General features: G+C 38.6%; 1 protein-coding gene across 1 annotated transcript; it reads left to right on the plus strand.

Moving 5' to 3' along the window:
* The first annotated feature begins 4824 nt into the window (after positions 1 to 4824).
* SEC61G (SEC61 translocon subunit gamma) lies at positions 4825 to 12496 on the plus strand. The gene is made up of 4 exons (XM_058725518.1): positions 4825 to 4933; positions 6573 to 6671; positions 8190 to 8292; positions 12325 to 12496. Exons 2-4 carry the CDS (start codon positions 6578 to 6580, stop codon positions 12332 to 12334), a joined length of 207 nt encoding a protein of 68 aa, XP_058581501.1. The 5' UTR covers positions 4825 to 4933; positions 6573 to 6577; the 3' UTR covers positions 12335 to 12496.
* Positions 12497 to 13207: the final 711 nt, after the last annotated feature.

The following is a 13207-nucleotide window of genomic DNA, read 5'->3' on the forward strand; positions in this document are numbered from 1 at the left end:
TATCATTATTTGTCAGAACAAAAATTTAAAAACTTTAGTGATCTGTGTATACTTTCCCCCATGTTACAAAAAATTTCCTGTGTAAAAATTGTTCAGTGAATACCCACACAACTACAACTAAGAGTCTACAATTAACACGTTACTGCATTTGCTTTATACCCTACCTATCCATTATTCCATCAAACTGTAAATGCACCATTTACCTAAGTTGCAGATAATTGTATACTTCACTCTTGTCAGTGGTTATATCATTTAACTAGGGTTTAATATTTGTTTATAGGGCCTTATTTGTTTGAGGCAAATTTTATAAAGTAGAATGCACAGACCTTAAGAGTGCTATTTGATGAACTGTGAGAAGTGCATACACCTGTTACCTTGGCCTGAACATTTGTGTTACCCCCAAACATACTACTATGATGGAGGTGGGGCCTTTGGGAGGTAATAAGGTAATGAGGGTGGAGCCTAATGATGGAATTAGTATTCATATAGGGGGAAGGACTAGCACTCTTCCGGCCAAATGAGGATAGAAAAAGACAGCCCTCTGCAAACAAGGAAGAGGCCCTCTACCAAGAGCCTGACTGTGCTGGTGCCCTGATCTGGGGTTTCTATCCTCTAGAACTGTGAAAAATGATGTGTATTGTTTAAGCCATCCAGTCTGTGGTATTTTGTTATGCAGTCTGAACTAACACACCCGTGTAACTCTAACCCTTGGTCAAGTTTCATACTCTCACCTGAGTTTCCTCATCCTTCTCCCAGTTTTCACCATACACTAATTCTACCCCCTAGAACTTAACAATAGAATTGCAAAATATGCACTCTTTCTCACAGATTTCTTTCACTCACCATAATGTTCATAATATTCATCAATATTATTGCATATATTTTTTTTTCTCTCTCACTTGTGTAGTAGTATTTAATTGTGGAATTACACCATTTTGTTTATCCACTCCTCCCCCTTTTTAAGTTTTTATTTTAATTCCAGTTAGTTAACACAGTGTTATATTAGTTTCAGGTGTACAATATAGTAATTCAACACTTCCATATATCCTATCTACTCTCCTTTTGATGGACCCATGAATCACTTTAGTTCTTCTGATTACAAATAAACCTGCTATATTCTTATACAAGTCTTTAGGTGAATATATTTTCATATATCTTCAGTAAATACCTAAAATTGGAATTATGAAATAAGAGGGTGGCATATGCTTAGTTATATAACAAACTGCCAAAAGTTTTCCAAAAAGATTGTATCATTTTACGCTCCTACCAACAAAGATTTCTGATTGATTTGTTTATGTCCAAATTTGTTGTTATCAACCTTTTTAACCATTCTTGTGGGTGTGTAGTAGCATCTTGAGATTTCATATATCACATTCTCATTAACATTCAGTTCAAGCTATGTTCAAATTTCCCTTGTGATTTCTTCTTTGACCCATGATTTATTTAGAAGAATGCTATTTCTCAGTACTTGGACTTATCTGGCTATCTGGTTGTTACAGACTTAATTCCACAGTGGTCAGAGAAAACCCATGTATGATTCGAATATTTTTTATATTTAAGACTTCTTTTACGGTTCCATATGTTCTATCTGGAAGTACCGCATGCACTTGGAGAGAATGTACCTGCAGCTTTGGGGGGGGGGGGTACTGCTCCATTCATAGTTAGGTCATGGTGGTTCATAATGTCAGATCTTCAATTTCTTCACTGATTGTTCTTTTTTGCCTAATTCCATGAAGTGCTGAAAGAAGATTGTGAAAATCTCTTGTTTGTAGATTTGTCTTTTTGTTACTTTTTGTTTCATGACATTTGAAGCTCAGTTATTAAGGGCACACAAATTTATGACGAATATAATTTCCTGATGAAATGACCTTTAATCATTACAAAATGTTACTTTTCATCTCCAGTAATTCCTGTTGTTAAAATCTACATTATCTAATATTATCTGCTCTCAATAAGCCCCAGTAACAAATTCCGATATTGTTTTATTGTTTTCAACTTCTATCTATTTACTTGCAACTTATGCCTTTATATTTAAAGTGCATCCATGCAATCAGCATAATAGCCAAATCTTTGGGTTTTAAACCCACTTTGACTTTTTTTTTAAGGGGAATTTTTAAACCTAGAAATTACATTCAGATGTAATACAATTATAAATGTGCTTATATTTAGTTCTTCTGTTTTGTTGTTTTTTTTGACTGTTTTGCTTTTTTGTTGTTCCCTGTTCACCTTTTCCTGCCTCCTTTTGGGCAAATTGTGTTCTTTTAATTTTTTAAATTTACATCCAAGTTAGTTAGCAGATAGTGCAATAATGATTTCAAGAGTAGATTCCAGTGATTCATCCCCTATGTATAACCTCCAATGCTTATGCCAGCAAGCATCTTCCTTAATGCCCTTGACCCATTTAGCCCATGCTCCCACCCATAACCCCTCCAGCAATCCTGTTTATTCTCTATACTTAAGTCTCTTACGTTTTGTCCCCTTCCTGTTTTTATATTATTTTTGCTTCCTTCCCTTATGTTCATCTGTTTTGTATCTTAAATTCCACGAGTCAAGTCACATGATATTTGTCTTTCTCTAATTTTCTCACTTTACAGTTATTTAAAGTGGTTGCAGTTTTTTGTTTGTTTTTTGTTTTGTTTGTGTTTTTTTTTTTTTTTTTTTTTTTGAGAGAGAGAGGGCAGGGAAGAAGAGAGAGAGGGAGAGATTCTTAGGCAGGCTCTGCCCAGCGCAGTGGAGGCAGGGTGTGACTCTGGGATGGATTTGACAACTGTGAGATTAAGACTTGAGCCAAAATCAAGAGCTAGCATTTTAATGGACTGAGCCACCCAGGCGCCCCTAGTGGTTTCATTCTTAACACAGTACTATACCACTTCATGAGAAATTTAAGAATATTGCCAATAGTAGAGTTCTGTTTACCACTTTCCATGGCTCTATTGTCACTGTATGACATTTGGCACTTCCAAAATCTATGTCCATAAGTTCTGGATTCAAGGAGAAACTCTAATTGCTTATGTGTGGCTATACAAATATAATACTCACGTAGATATCAAAAACCGAATGGTTCAATGTGGTGGTCCATAATGCTCAGTGGTCTGTTATATACATTTGTTCGGGTGATGGGCGGCACTTTCCTTCTAGCTAAGATCCTAGGTTTTCCAAATATGATGATACATGATTATGATTTTTGTCCCATGTCAAAGCAAAATACTGGAGTCTATTGATACTTGTTTCATAGTACATTTGACTACAGGATGTGTTGGAAGTGAAGCAGAGTAAGACAGTTTTCAGAGCCCCGAGGTCTGTGCCACCTCTTAGCTCTCTTATCCTAACAGTGGAGCAGGGTAAGGGTACCTTGGTGCCTGAGAAATAAATATAACTCAGGAGCAGCTGACAGAATATTGAATTCAGAGGGGTGCTAAAATTATCAGTGCTAGAAACTTCAGTACCTAAAATCTCCTAATAATTTTTCTTTTAAATATAGATTAAAAAATTTTTTTAATGTTTATTTATTTTTGAGAAAGAGCATGAGTGGGGGCAGGGCAGAGAAAGAGGGAGACACAGAATCCGAAGACGGCTCCAGGCTCTGAGCTGTCAGCACAGAGCCTGAGGGGTGGCCCGAACTCACGAACCTTGAGATCATGACCTGAGTGGAAGTCGGACACTTAACCAACCTAGTCACCCAATGCCCCTTAAATACAGAGTTTTAATCCCTAAACCTCCAGATACTGATTCAAGGGTTACAGCTCATAAGCCTAAGTATTTAAAACCTTCTCCATACACTGCATTACAGGTGGTTCATACATGTGACAAAGTTCATATGGATACTTTGCCTTAGCCTAACAGTCATTTTTAAATTCTGAACAGACCTGGGTGTGTCTGTATAATTCTTCATCCTTAAGATTTCAGCCCATGTATCATCTCCTTAGTATCCTTACAGTGGCCATCTAAGGGAATTCTGTCTTTATCCTACCATCTTTTCTCTCTGTTTTTCTCTTCACAACATCGCCCCGTCTTCATTTGTTCTATAGCATTTATACTAACTTATACCTTGCCTTTCTCCTTGCACTGTAAATTCCCTTAACTAGACCACAGTAATTACACAGTACTCAATAATTGTTTATAGGTGCTCAAATAACTGTCCAAATAATGATTCATTCTAAATACAAAATCACAAGTTGACAAGCTCACCTGTTACCACCAAATATCTGAGTTCATAATATTTTCAGAAAAGCCTAGTCAGATACCATACATACATTATAACCACTTCTCCAAACCAAATCAAACCTAGAGTACACCTAATGATGGATTCAATTCTAGATATAGTCCCAAGACTGATAACCAGAGGAAAGCCAGCTTTGGGGGTTGGAGACCATTTCGAGCTAGGTCGGTCATATGATTGTTTTGTTTATAAGCTTCATTTTGACCAATAAAATTAAATGCATCCAGAAAGTATGGGCAGTCAGGAGATACACGACCAAGATGAACTGCATAAAACAGAAACTTCTATCAGAAATCATCCCCTCAAATGGAATCCATTTAGCAGAGATTTACCCAGTTCGTGTGTAATAGAACAGGTACCGCGCAAGGCCGAAGGGGCCTCTTGCTGTGAACGCGAATAGGGTGAGATCGGCCTGCTGGGGGAACAGGGGAGTTAGCCAGGGCAGAACCCGGCAGACGCCACACTCAAACTGCAGAAAAGAAAGCCAAACCCCCAAACCGCTCACGTCAGCTACCCCCGCAGCGCACCTCTTCCGCGATGCGTGTCCAAACTGCCCGGCGAGCTGCGCCTGCGCACTGATGTTTCTGCGTAAAGGACCAATGAACGGGGGAGTGGGCGGGGCATAGGCCAGAGACTCGGTTTCCGGTTCCGGCCGTCCTTGGTCAGTCCGCTTTTGTGCTACGTGTCGCTGGCGTCTGAGAGTTTGCCGGGCAGGTGAGCATCTGTCTCTTGGTGGGCTTGGGGATGAATCCTTTGTGACTAGCGGAGGCGACGGGCGTGGGCCAGCCGGCGGCCCTCTCCGGGAGGCTCTCCGTTCTGGGCGGTCTGGCGCCCCCGGCTGCCCACAAACCTCCTCGCACGCCCTCTGTGGAAGTAAAGGCCCGGGGCCGTGGCCTCCCGAGGTCCCGAAGGAGTGTGGCTTTGGACAGCTCTTGCTCCTTCAGCGCCTAAAGTCCTGGCCCAGGCTTCGGCTTTCTGGCTGCTCGTCCTGGGCCACCTCGGTGTGCAGGTTTTACTCTGTTAGGGGGCTGCCGGTGTCTTCTGTGCTCTGGTCAGAGATGATGGCCTGCCGCTGGAGTTCCCTTAGGCTTTGGGAGTTTGTGTGTAGTGTCCTGCCTTGGAAGAGTTCTATTTAGCCCTGGCCCTGCCACCACGTCTATAGGGTAAAGTGAGAGGGTTGGTCTAGATTCTAGATCGAGAGATCATACCAAGTTGCTGGATCCCTTCCCCTGAAAGTGAACGCAGTGTTTTACGCATTGTGCCTTTTTTTTTTTTTTCATGGAGAAAAGTTTTTAGCTTTCATCACGACATCTATAAAGTTTAAGCCCGCTGGATTTGAAGAACAAAGTTAAGTGAAGTACTAAGGACACAGGCATTGCTGTGTTTTTGGAGGGACCCAATGTACTTGGCCTAGAATGTTTATAGAATTTTATTCCAGCTGCCCGCGCCGGGTGAGGAAATTGGAGCTTAGGAAGGTTATATTTCCTAGACAGGGCTTTGAACCACCACTTGCTCTTCCAATGGTACTCATTCCTTGATGTAACAAAAATTTACTGAGTATCATGTGCCTGACCACTGTTCAAAGGGCTGGAGGTAGGGTAAAATGCAAGTAGTAAGCTCTCAAAGCTCTCAAAGCTAAGATTGGGTGACATTTCTATTGGGCAGTAGATTCCTCAGAAGAATCTAGCTGATGAAGTATATAGCGCTGTTTTCTTAAAAGGTGTGTCCTACCTAAAGGTCTGGAGTTCAGGTAATAGCTTCTGAGAGTCTGGATCTTGGTTTAGTCAATCTTTGTGGTTTTGAAGATTTGATAGATCTGTTCCACACAAAAATACTCTTTTCTGAAAGTGTTATGTGGCTGTGGTTTAGAACAATCAGATTGAAGTCCACGTTGCCCCTAGGCTAGATTCTTGCAGCCTCACAGTTGGCCTTCACTACACTTGACACTGGTTTCTGAGAGTTTAAAATAAAATATGGAAAATACTTGTTGGATCCCCAAATTGTTGGTTCCGTAGCAGGAGCAATGAGAAGACTGCAGAGTGGGAAAGGAATGGATGTGTTAAGTGCTTAACTTGTCATGTTAGGAGCATGTGTCCTGTGTCAGTGATAATCCTGGAGGTGAGGCCTGTGCTTGTTTTATATAGCCTTTGATCTGATGCCGGAGTTGACGAAAATATAATGTCCGTTTTGTCTTGGAGTCTGTATTGTTTTGTTTTATGAGATAGAATTGACTCGTATCAGACATGAATTCATGACTAGTTTCCTTTATATTTTGATATAACTGATGAAGTGCTGATTTGATGATAACCAATACCAGTGAGCATCTTCTTACTTTTTTGTTTTTTTTAAATAGGCATCATGGATCAGGTAATGCAGTTCGTTGAGCCGAGTCGGCAGTTTGTGAAGGACTCAATTCGGCTGGTCAAAAGGTGCACTAAACCTGATAGAAAAGGTAATAGCTTTAAAATGGGAGAAAAGATTAAATCTTTACATTTGCTAAATCTTTTCTTTGATTGGTATCTTTCTGCTTAATAGCTATTGCATTATTTTGTCAACATTTTTAGGGATTCATTTTGCTTTATTGTATTTTAATACTGCCATTTTCTAAATTTTGTACACTTTTTTACACTTTACAGATTTTTCCGTTTTATGTATTTTCAAATGGTGAAAGATAATTTATCACAGCCTTGAGTTTCATGTTAGGTTTGCCTTAGTGGTATTCAATGACTTTAGAGTTTTAGGTGTCAGTGTCTTCCACATTTCCACTCCGAAAGATCTTTTGGAGTCCTCCCTTCTCTGTTGCTGCCCCCATTTCCTCCCCCCAAAACAAAACCTTAACATGAAATCAACAGTATAGTTGTTATTGATCTACTAAGCTAAACTTCGTTTTTCATGATTCATCTGTAAAAAGGTGCACCAGAAATGGTGTACCTTTATTCATTTGAGTGTTTCCCGAGTTAGCACCTGGGAATATAACAGAATATAATATATATGTAGTGTAGTAAATATATACACATATGTAATAGAGACCTGTCCATGTTTTTGTGTAGTGTAGAATCTTTCAGGGAATATAGTCATGAACCAGTAATGGCAATTATAACTCTAATTACTTCTGCGGTAATTACCGTGAAAGACAAATAGAAGTATGGACAGCACATAATAGTAGGACTAACCAAGTCAGGAGGGCACGGGGGCTTCCCTGAGGAAATAACATTAAACGGAACATTACCATGGTCTGAAAACCTGTTTTCAGGTTGTGCCCAGCCCAGCTTGATTTCTCAAGCCTTATTCCTGGCTTCATTATGGAATCAAAAACAACAGCTCTATTGTTCATTAAAAATCATGTTTTATGTTTTTATAATTAATACTTTTTTTAAATTAGAGAGAGAGCGCGTGCGCAGGGGAGGGGCAGAGAGAGAGGGGGAGACACAGCATCTGAAGCAGACTCCAGGCTCTGAGCTGTCAAGCACAGAGCCTGATGCAGGGCTCGAAACCATGAACTGTGAGATCGTGACCTGAGCTGAAGTTGGAGGCTTAATCGACCGAGCCACCCAGGCACCCCTATAATTAATCCTTTTAACAGTGTAACAAATTTTGAGATGGATGCTGTATATTTCTGTTATCCGTGTTTCTTTTTTCTTTTTCTTTCTTTCTTTCTTTTCTTTTTTTTTTTTTTGATATTCTGGTCATTTGATAAGAAGTTAGACTATTTTGCTGCTTGTTGATGGAATCACTAGCATGGGCATACACTTTATTTCTATGTGTCCTTAAATATCAAAGAAGAAAATTAAAAAAATTTGTCAAGCAAATATTTATTAATAATGTCATGTTTTGTTTAACTTAAAATGATATGTTCACTCTCAGGAGAAATGTACACCAGTAAGTTTATTTATATTGCTGCTAATTTTTTTCTCCTATATTTGCAATGTCAATGTAAAAAATTATCTAAATTTTGTGTTTTTAAATCCAGAATTCCAGAAGATTGCCATGGCAACAGCAATAGGATTTGCTATAATGGGATTCATTGGCTTTTTTGTGAAATTGATCCATATCCCTATTAATAACATCATTGTGTAAGTAAACTTTTTGAAATAGACAGTATCTAGTATAGAATAAAAACTGAAATCATTTGAGTTGACAGCCTGCGATGTTATTAATACACAGATATGTGCTTTGACTTTTTAATGCTGCTAGAGTCTGCTGCTATTTATTGAGTACCTGATAATTCAGAGTGATTTTATATGTTATACAGTCTTTATTAGCAACTCTGAGATAGGTACAATTTTCTTTTATAAATACAATTTTAAAGGGTCACGAAAGTGAGTTAAAAACAGTTTGTGACCAAGCAAGTGACAGAACCAGTATTCAAATTTAAGTCTTCTTTATGCTGTATATTAAGTTGTTGGTTTTTAAAGTGCAGAGGAAATGCTCCCCCTGTGCAAGTCACTACAGTGATAGAATTCAGACTCTAGACTCGATCTCTTAGGTTCAAGTCCTCTCTTTTGTTACTTAATAGCTGTCATGACCTTGGGCAGTTTACTCAGCTTCTCTGTGCCCATTTTATTCCATAAGGCTAATAACTTTTATTTGGGTTATGGTAAAGATTAATGGCTTAAGTCATGTAAAACCCTAAAAAACAGTTGGGGTAAGACAATGAAATGGAAGTTGTGACTGCCATGAGCCACTGGTACTAATGGAGGGTTTCTTAACCCTTTAGTGTCTTAGAGAGGAGAAGAAAGCACTGACAAACTGGGATTACTTTATTCTTTCCTAAATGCTTTTCTTTTCAGATTGATTATAAGTTGTGGAGAAACCTAATGGCAGTGAGCAATGAGAGTAGTCAGTTTTAGGCGTTTTAGTTTGGTGTAAAGACTTAGTATGAGTTGCAGTACTCATTTGCTCTTTGATGCTTTTGTATTTATTTAATGTCTGAACTTCAGCGCCATTTAGAAGTAGTAATACCTATTGGGCTTATTTTATGGGATGGGGAGGTTTGAAGCAATTATTTAGACATGTTTTGTAAACTATACATCTTTTAAGTACTAGATACTGTTGATGTAGATGCTGGTGGAAGTTGTCTTCTAAATGATAAGTGACTGAATATATTGTGAGATGGAGTTCTTAAGTAGGTTATTATAGTTATTAAGCAGAAGTGCCACGAAGAGATACCGTGAGATCAGAGAAAGTTAGGCCTGAAAAGGATCAAGTCTCTCGAATCTCCTCCATCACTTGAGAAATCTCTATTCTACTACTAGTAAGCAATACCAGCTCTGGAATTGTGGAATCCTGGAGAGAATGGTCAAGTAGAATTAGGAAACCTGAGACTCTGTGTCTCTGGGCTGCACTTGAGCTCATCAGTAAACAGAAGGGGTAGGATGGAGTTTCTGGGAAGTCACTTCATTTCCATACATACAGCTCAGGGCCTCTTGCTTCCCATTCCAGATAGGTTTAATTGATACAGTTAATTTTTTCAGTTGATAGGGAATTTGTTTCCTGTAAACACCCCTCATTGTTCTTAGTTTTACCCTTTGGGACAACATATAACTTTCTCTCTTTCAGTATATTGTTATATGAGTGCCTCTCACATTTTTTCTCCAGTCTTCACTTAATATATTTTTAACTCTCTTGCCAGGCATTACTGTCTGCCTTAAGTGATTGATAGGGCCTTTCACATTCAATTATGAGTTCTGAGGCATTCCTGGTATAGATACTTACATCTATCTATGCACACACGTAATGTTAATCTATGTAAGTACGTATACGTATATTATGGGGTGTGCGCGCGCACTGCAGAACCTAGTTCACTGTACTCTTGTTGCCATGAAAAGCACTGAATAAGTGTCTGTTGAATTAAGTCAACAACTTAAGGTTTATCTTTTTCTAAGGGTCATGATGGTATGAACAATCTCTAACACTTACTGGGCACTTCCTGTGTGCCAGGGACTCTTCCTGCTTTAGTTACCTCCTTTAATCCTCATGACACTTCTGTGAGGTTAGTACTGTTATTTTCGTTTTATGGATGAAGAGACTGTGGCACGGAGAGTAGGTACTTCCTCAGGCTGCTTGGCCGGTAACCGGTAGAGCAGTGTACCATACGCAGGCCGACTGGCTCAGGAGCCTCTATTTCTAATTGTTGAGAGCCCTCTCTCATGCTGGCTCTGTTGAATGTTCCCTATTTTGAGTCCTGTTCCTCACTTTATGCTCCAGTTTGCATTTCATCCATTCTCTTAAAATCCAGCGTTTAGAATCAAATGCCTCTACATATGTCTTCTTGCTGATGGCTAAAATCCTCAGACAGGCTTCTCACAATTAACTGCTACAATAAATTTCCTTTATCCTGGGTTTAAACAGTTGGGGTGGTTTATTTTTAGCCTAAAAATGGAACATTTTCCTTGTTAAATTCCTTTTTCCTGGATGCCCTTAGGGAAGACTTTTGAATCTTTAATCTGTCCAACATTGTTATTTATCCTAGTTTTTTGTTTTTTTTTTAATTTTTTTTAACGTTTATTTATTTTTGAGACAGAGAGAGACAGAGCATGAACGGGGGGAGGGTCAGAGAGAGGGAGACACAGAATCTGAAACAGGCTCCGGGCTCTGAGCTGTCAGCACAGGGGCCCGATGCGGGGCTCGAACTCACGGACCGCGAGACCGTGACCTGAGCCCAAGTCGGCGCTCAACCGACTGAGCCACCCAGGCGCCCTTATTTATCCTAGTTTTGTATTACGACAGCTTTTATTTCCTTGTCTAAGTTGTAGCCTAAGGACAGGGCACTCTGTTTAGGACAGGGCAGCCTTAGTGCACCCTTTTTGGATTGAGTTTAGTCGGGTTGTTCTAACAGGGTTTTGAAACAAGTATTAAAAATTTGCTTTCACTTAATTCTTTCCGTGGCAAACACACAGTATCTTTTATCAATCTTACCAATCAGAGATGGTTCAGCAGCTGGTTACTTAGAAAACTTGTCATCTGGTGACAAAATTGTTTCAAAGTTAAAGGAGTTAGAAATCTACCTTTAGAGAGTTTTTACATTAAAATGAAGGCCAAATAAAGCATTCTGTGAGAAATGCTATCAAAACTTATTCTTCTCATGACATTCTTCGACATCTGTAAAACCCAAAGATCTTTTTTTCCTGCTTGAAAAGAACATAAGTCACTGTTTTAATTATTTTGGGGTGATGGCAAGTGAAATACAACCACAAGCTCCTCTTTCATTAGGCTAAATTATCACTTGTTTTCCCTTATGATAAATGTATGTCCTCTTCTATAAAATTATAGCAGTCACAAGTAATAGCCATAGTATTATAATTTAAAGGAGTTATGTAGTCATGGATAGTTTAGTTACAGCAATACAGTTTAATAACAAACACTAAAAATACTTGGCATTAAAGTAATATTGAAGAGTATTTCTTTCAGGCATATTACTTTCATCGAGTAGTGCAATTATTTTTCCTTTTTTAACATTACTGAACAATACTAGGGACGCCTGACTGGCTTATCAGTAGAGCATGCCACTCATGATCTCAGGGTCATGAGTTCATGCCCCACATAGAGTGTGGAGCCTACTTAAAAAAACAAAAAAAAAGTTAGTAAACAATACTAAAGTGTGCATCTTAGCATGCGGTTTTAATGTTTATGCTTTTGAAACTTAGAAGTTCTGTAGAAAAGGTGATTTTTGTTTTCATTATGATTAAACCCCTGTTTTTTAGTGATTGTGTGAAGATACAGTAGTTGGAAACTGTTGAACTAGTTCGCATTCTTTATTTTCCACTGATTGTGTATCAACTTGAAAAACTTACCAGCTAACCATCCTGTTATGTAATTCGTATTTTTCATCTTGTTCAGCAAGACTTTATGCCAGACTGTTAAACACGTGTCCCCAAAAGAGGATTCTGAGTTTTTAATACAAACCTGTTCAAACGCCACATCATCTCTAAGGACCTTTTTTAGTTACAAGATTTTAAAGTACAGTTTCTTCTCCTTTGTGCTATCTTTGGGTTCTCAGATAACTGGTTTTAGTTCCATAAAATTGTAGCACATTGCATTTCAAATAATTATTGTTATTAAAATGTTCTATACACTTAAATGGACCATTTTTCTTTCTTTTACAGTGGTGGCTGAATACCTTTTTAGAAGAGTTTTTCATCTTGGGGATTGGTGAATAAGTGAGGATTTGAGAAGCTCATGGAGTAAAAATCTGTCTATATGTTTTGTGTTTTTCTTTCCTTTTTTGCCTTCCAAGATGTTTTGTATTTGTAAATTAAAATAATTTCAAAATAAAAACAGGCTTATCTTTTTTCCATCATAGATATTTATCAAATTTGATAGGAGATAATGGGTTCTTTTTTTTTTTTTTCCCTAAAGTTTATTTATTTTTAGGAGAAAGCACAAACAGTGGAGGGGCAGAGAGGTAGGGAGAGAAAGAATCCCAGTCAGGCTCCATATTGTCCTCCCAGAGCCTGAGGCGGGGGTTGATCCCACAACTCTGGGATCATGACCTGAGCTGATATCAAGAGCCGGACGCTCAACCGACTGAGCCACCCAGGCGCCCCGGAAATAATGGATTCTTTTCCCTCCCTCCCTTCTTACTTTCCTTCCTTCCATCCTTCATGTTTTGACTTATAGGAGAAATTAAAGTGATGTACCATAATTTCTGAGTGCACCTCTCTCAGATAAACATTTTCCTACCATGGAAGAAGAAACAAAATAAAGGATGGTAAAGGTAGTGAAAATTCGAGGATAGGGTAGGAGTTTTGTCCTTAAGCACTCAGAATATAAGCAGGTAGAGCAATAGAAGTGTAGGTGCTACTTGGAATGTTTTCCTGAAAATAATGGTGGAAACTTCAGTGTGAGAGGCCCTCTTCAGACAAACTGGTCACACTGTCATAATCATTGGAGTTCTGAGTTTTGTGAAGAATTCACTGATAATTGAATGTAAGATAAAAAGTGGCCCTATTTTCTTTCCCCTTTAAAACACAATAGTAATAAGCTAGT

The sequence above is a fragment of the Neofelis nebulosa genome, chromosome 4 (genome assembly GCF_028018385.1).
Source record: "Neofelis nebulosa isolate mNeoNeb1 chromosome 4, mNeoNeb1.pri, whole genome shotgun sequence".
In the NCBI taxonomy this organism is placed as follows: domain Eukaryota; kingdom Metazoa; phylum Chordata; class Mammalia; order Carnivora; family Felidae; genus Neofelis; species Neofelis nebulosa.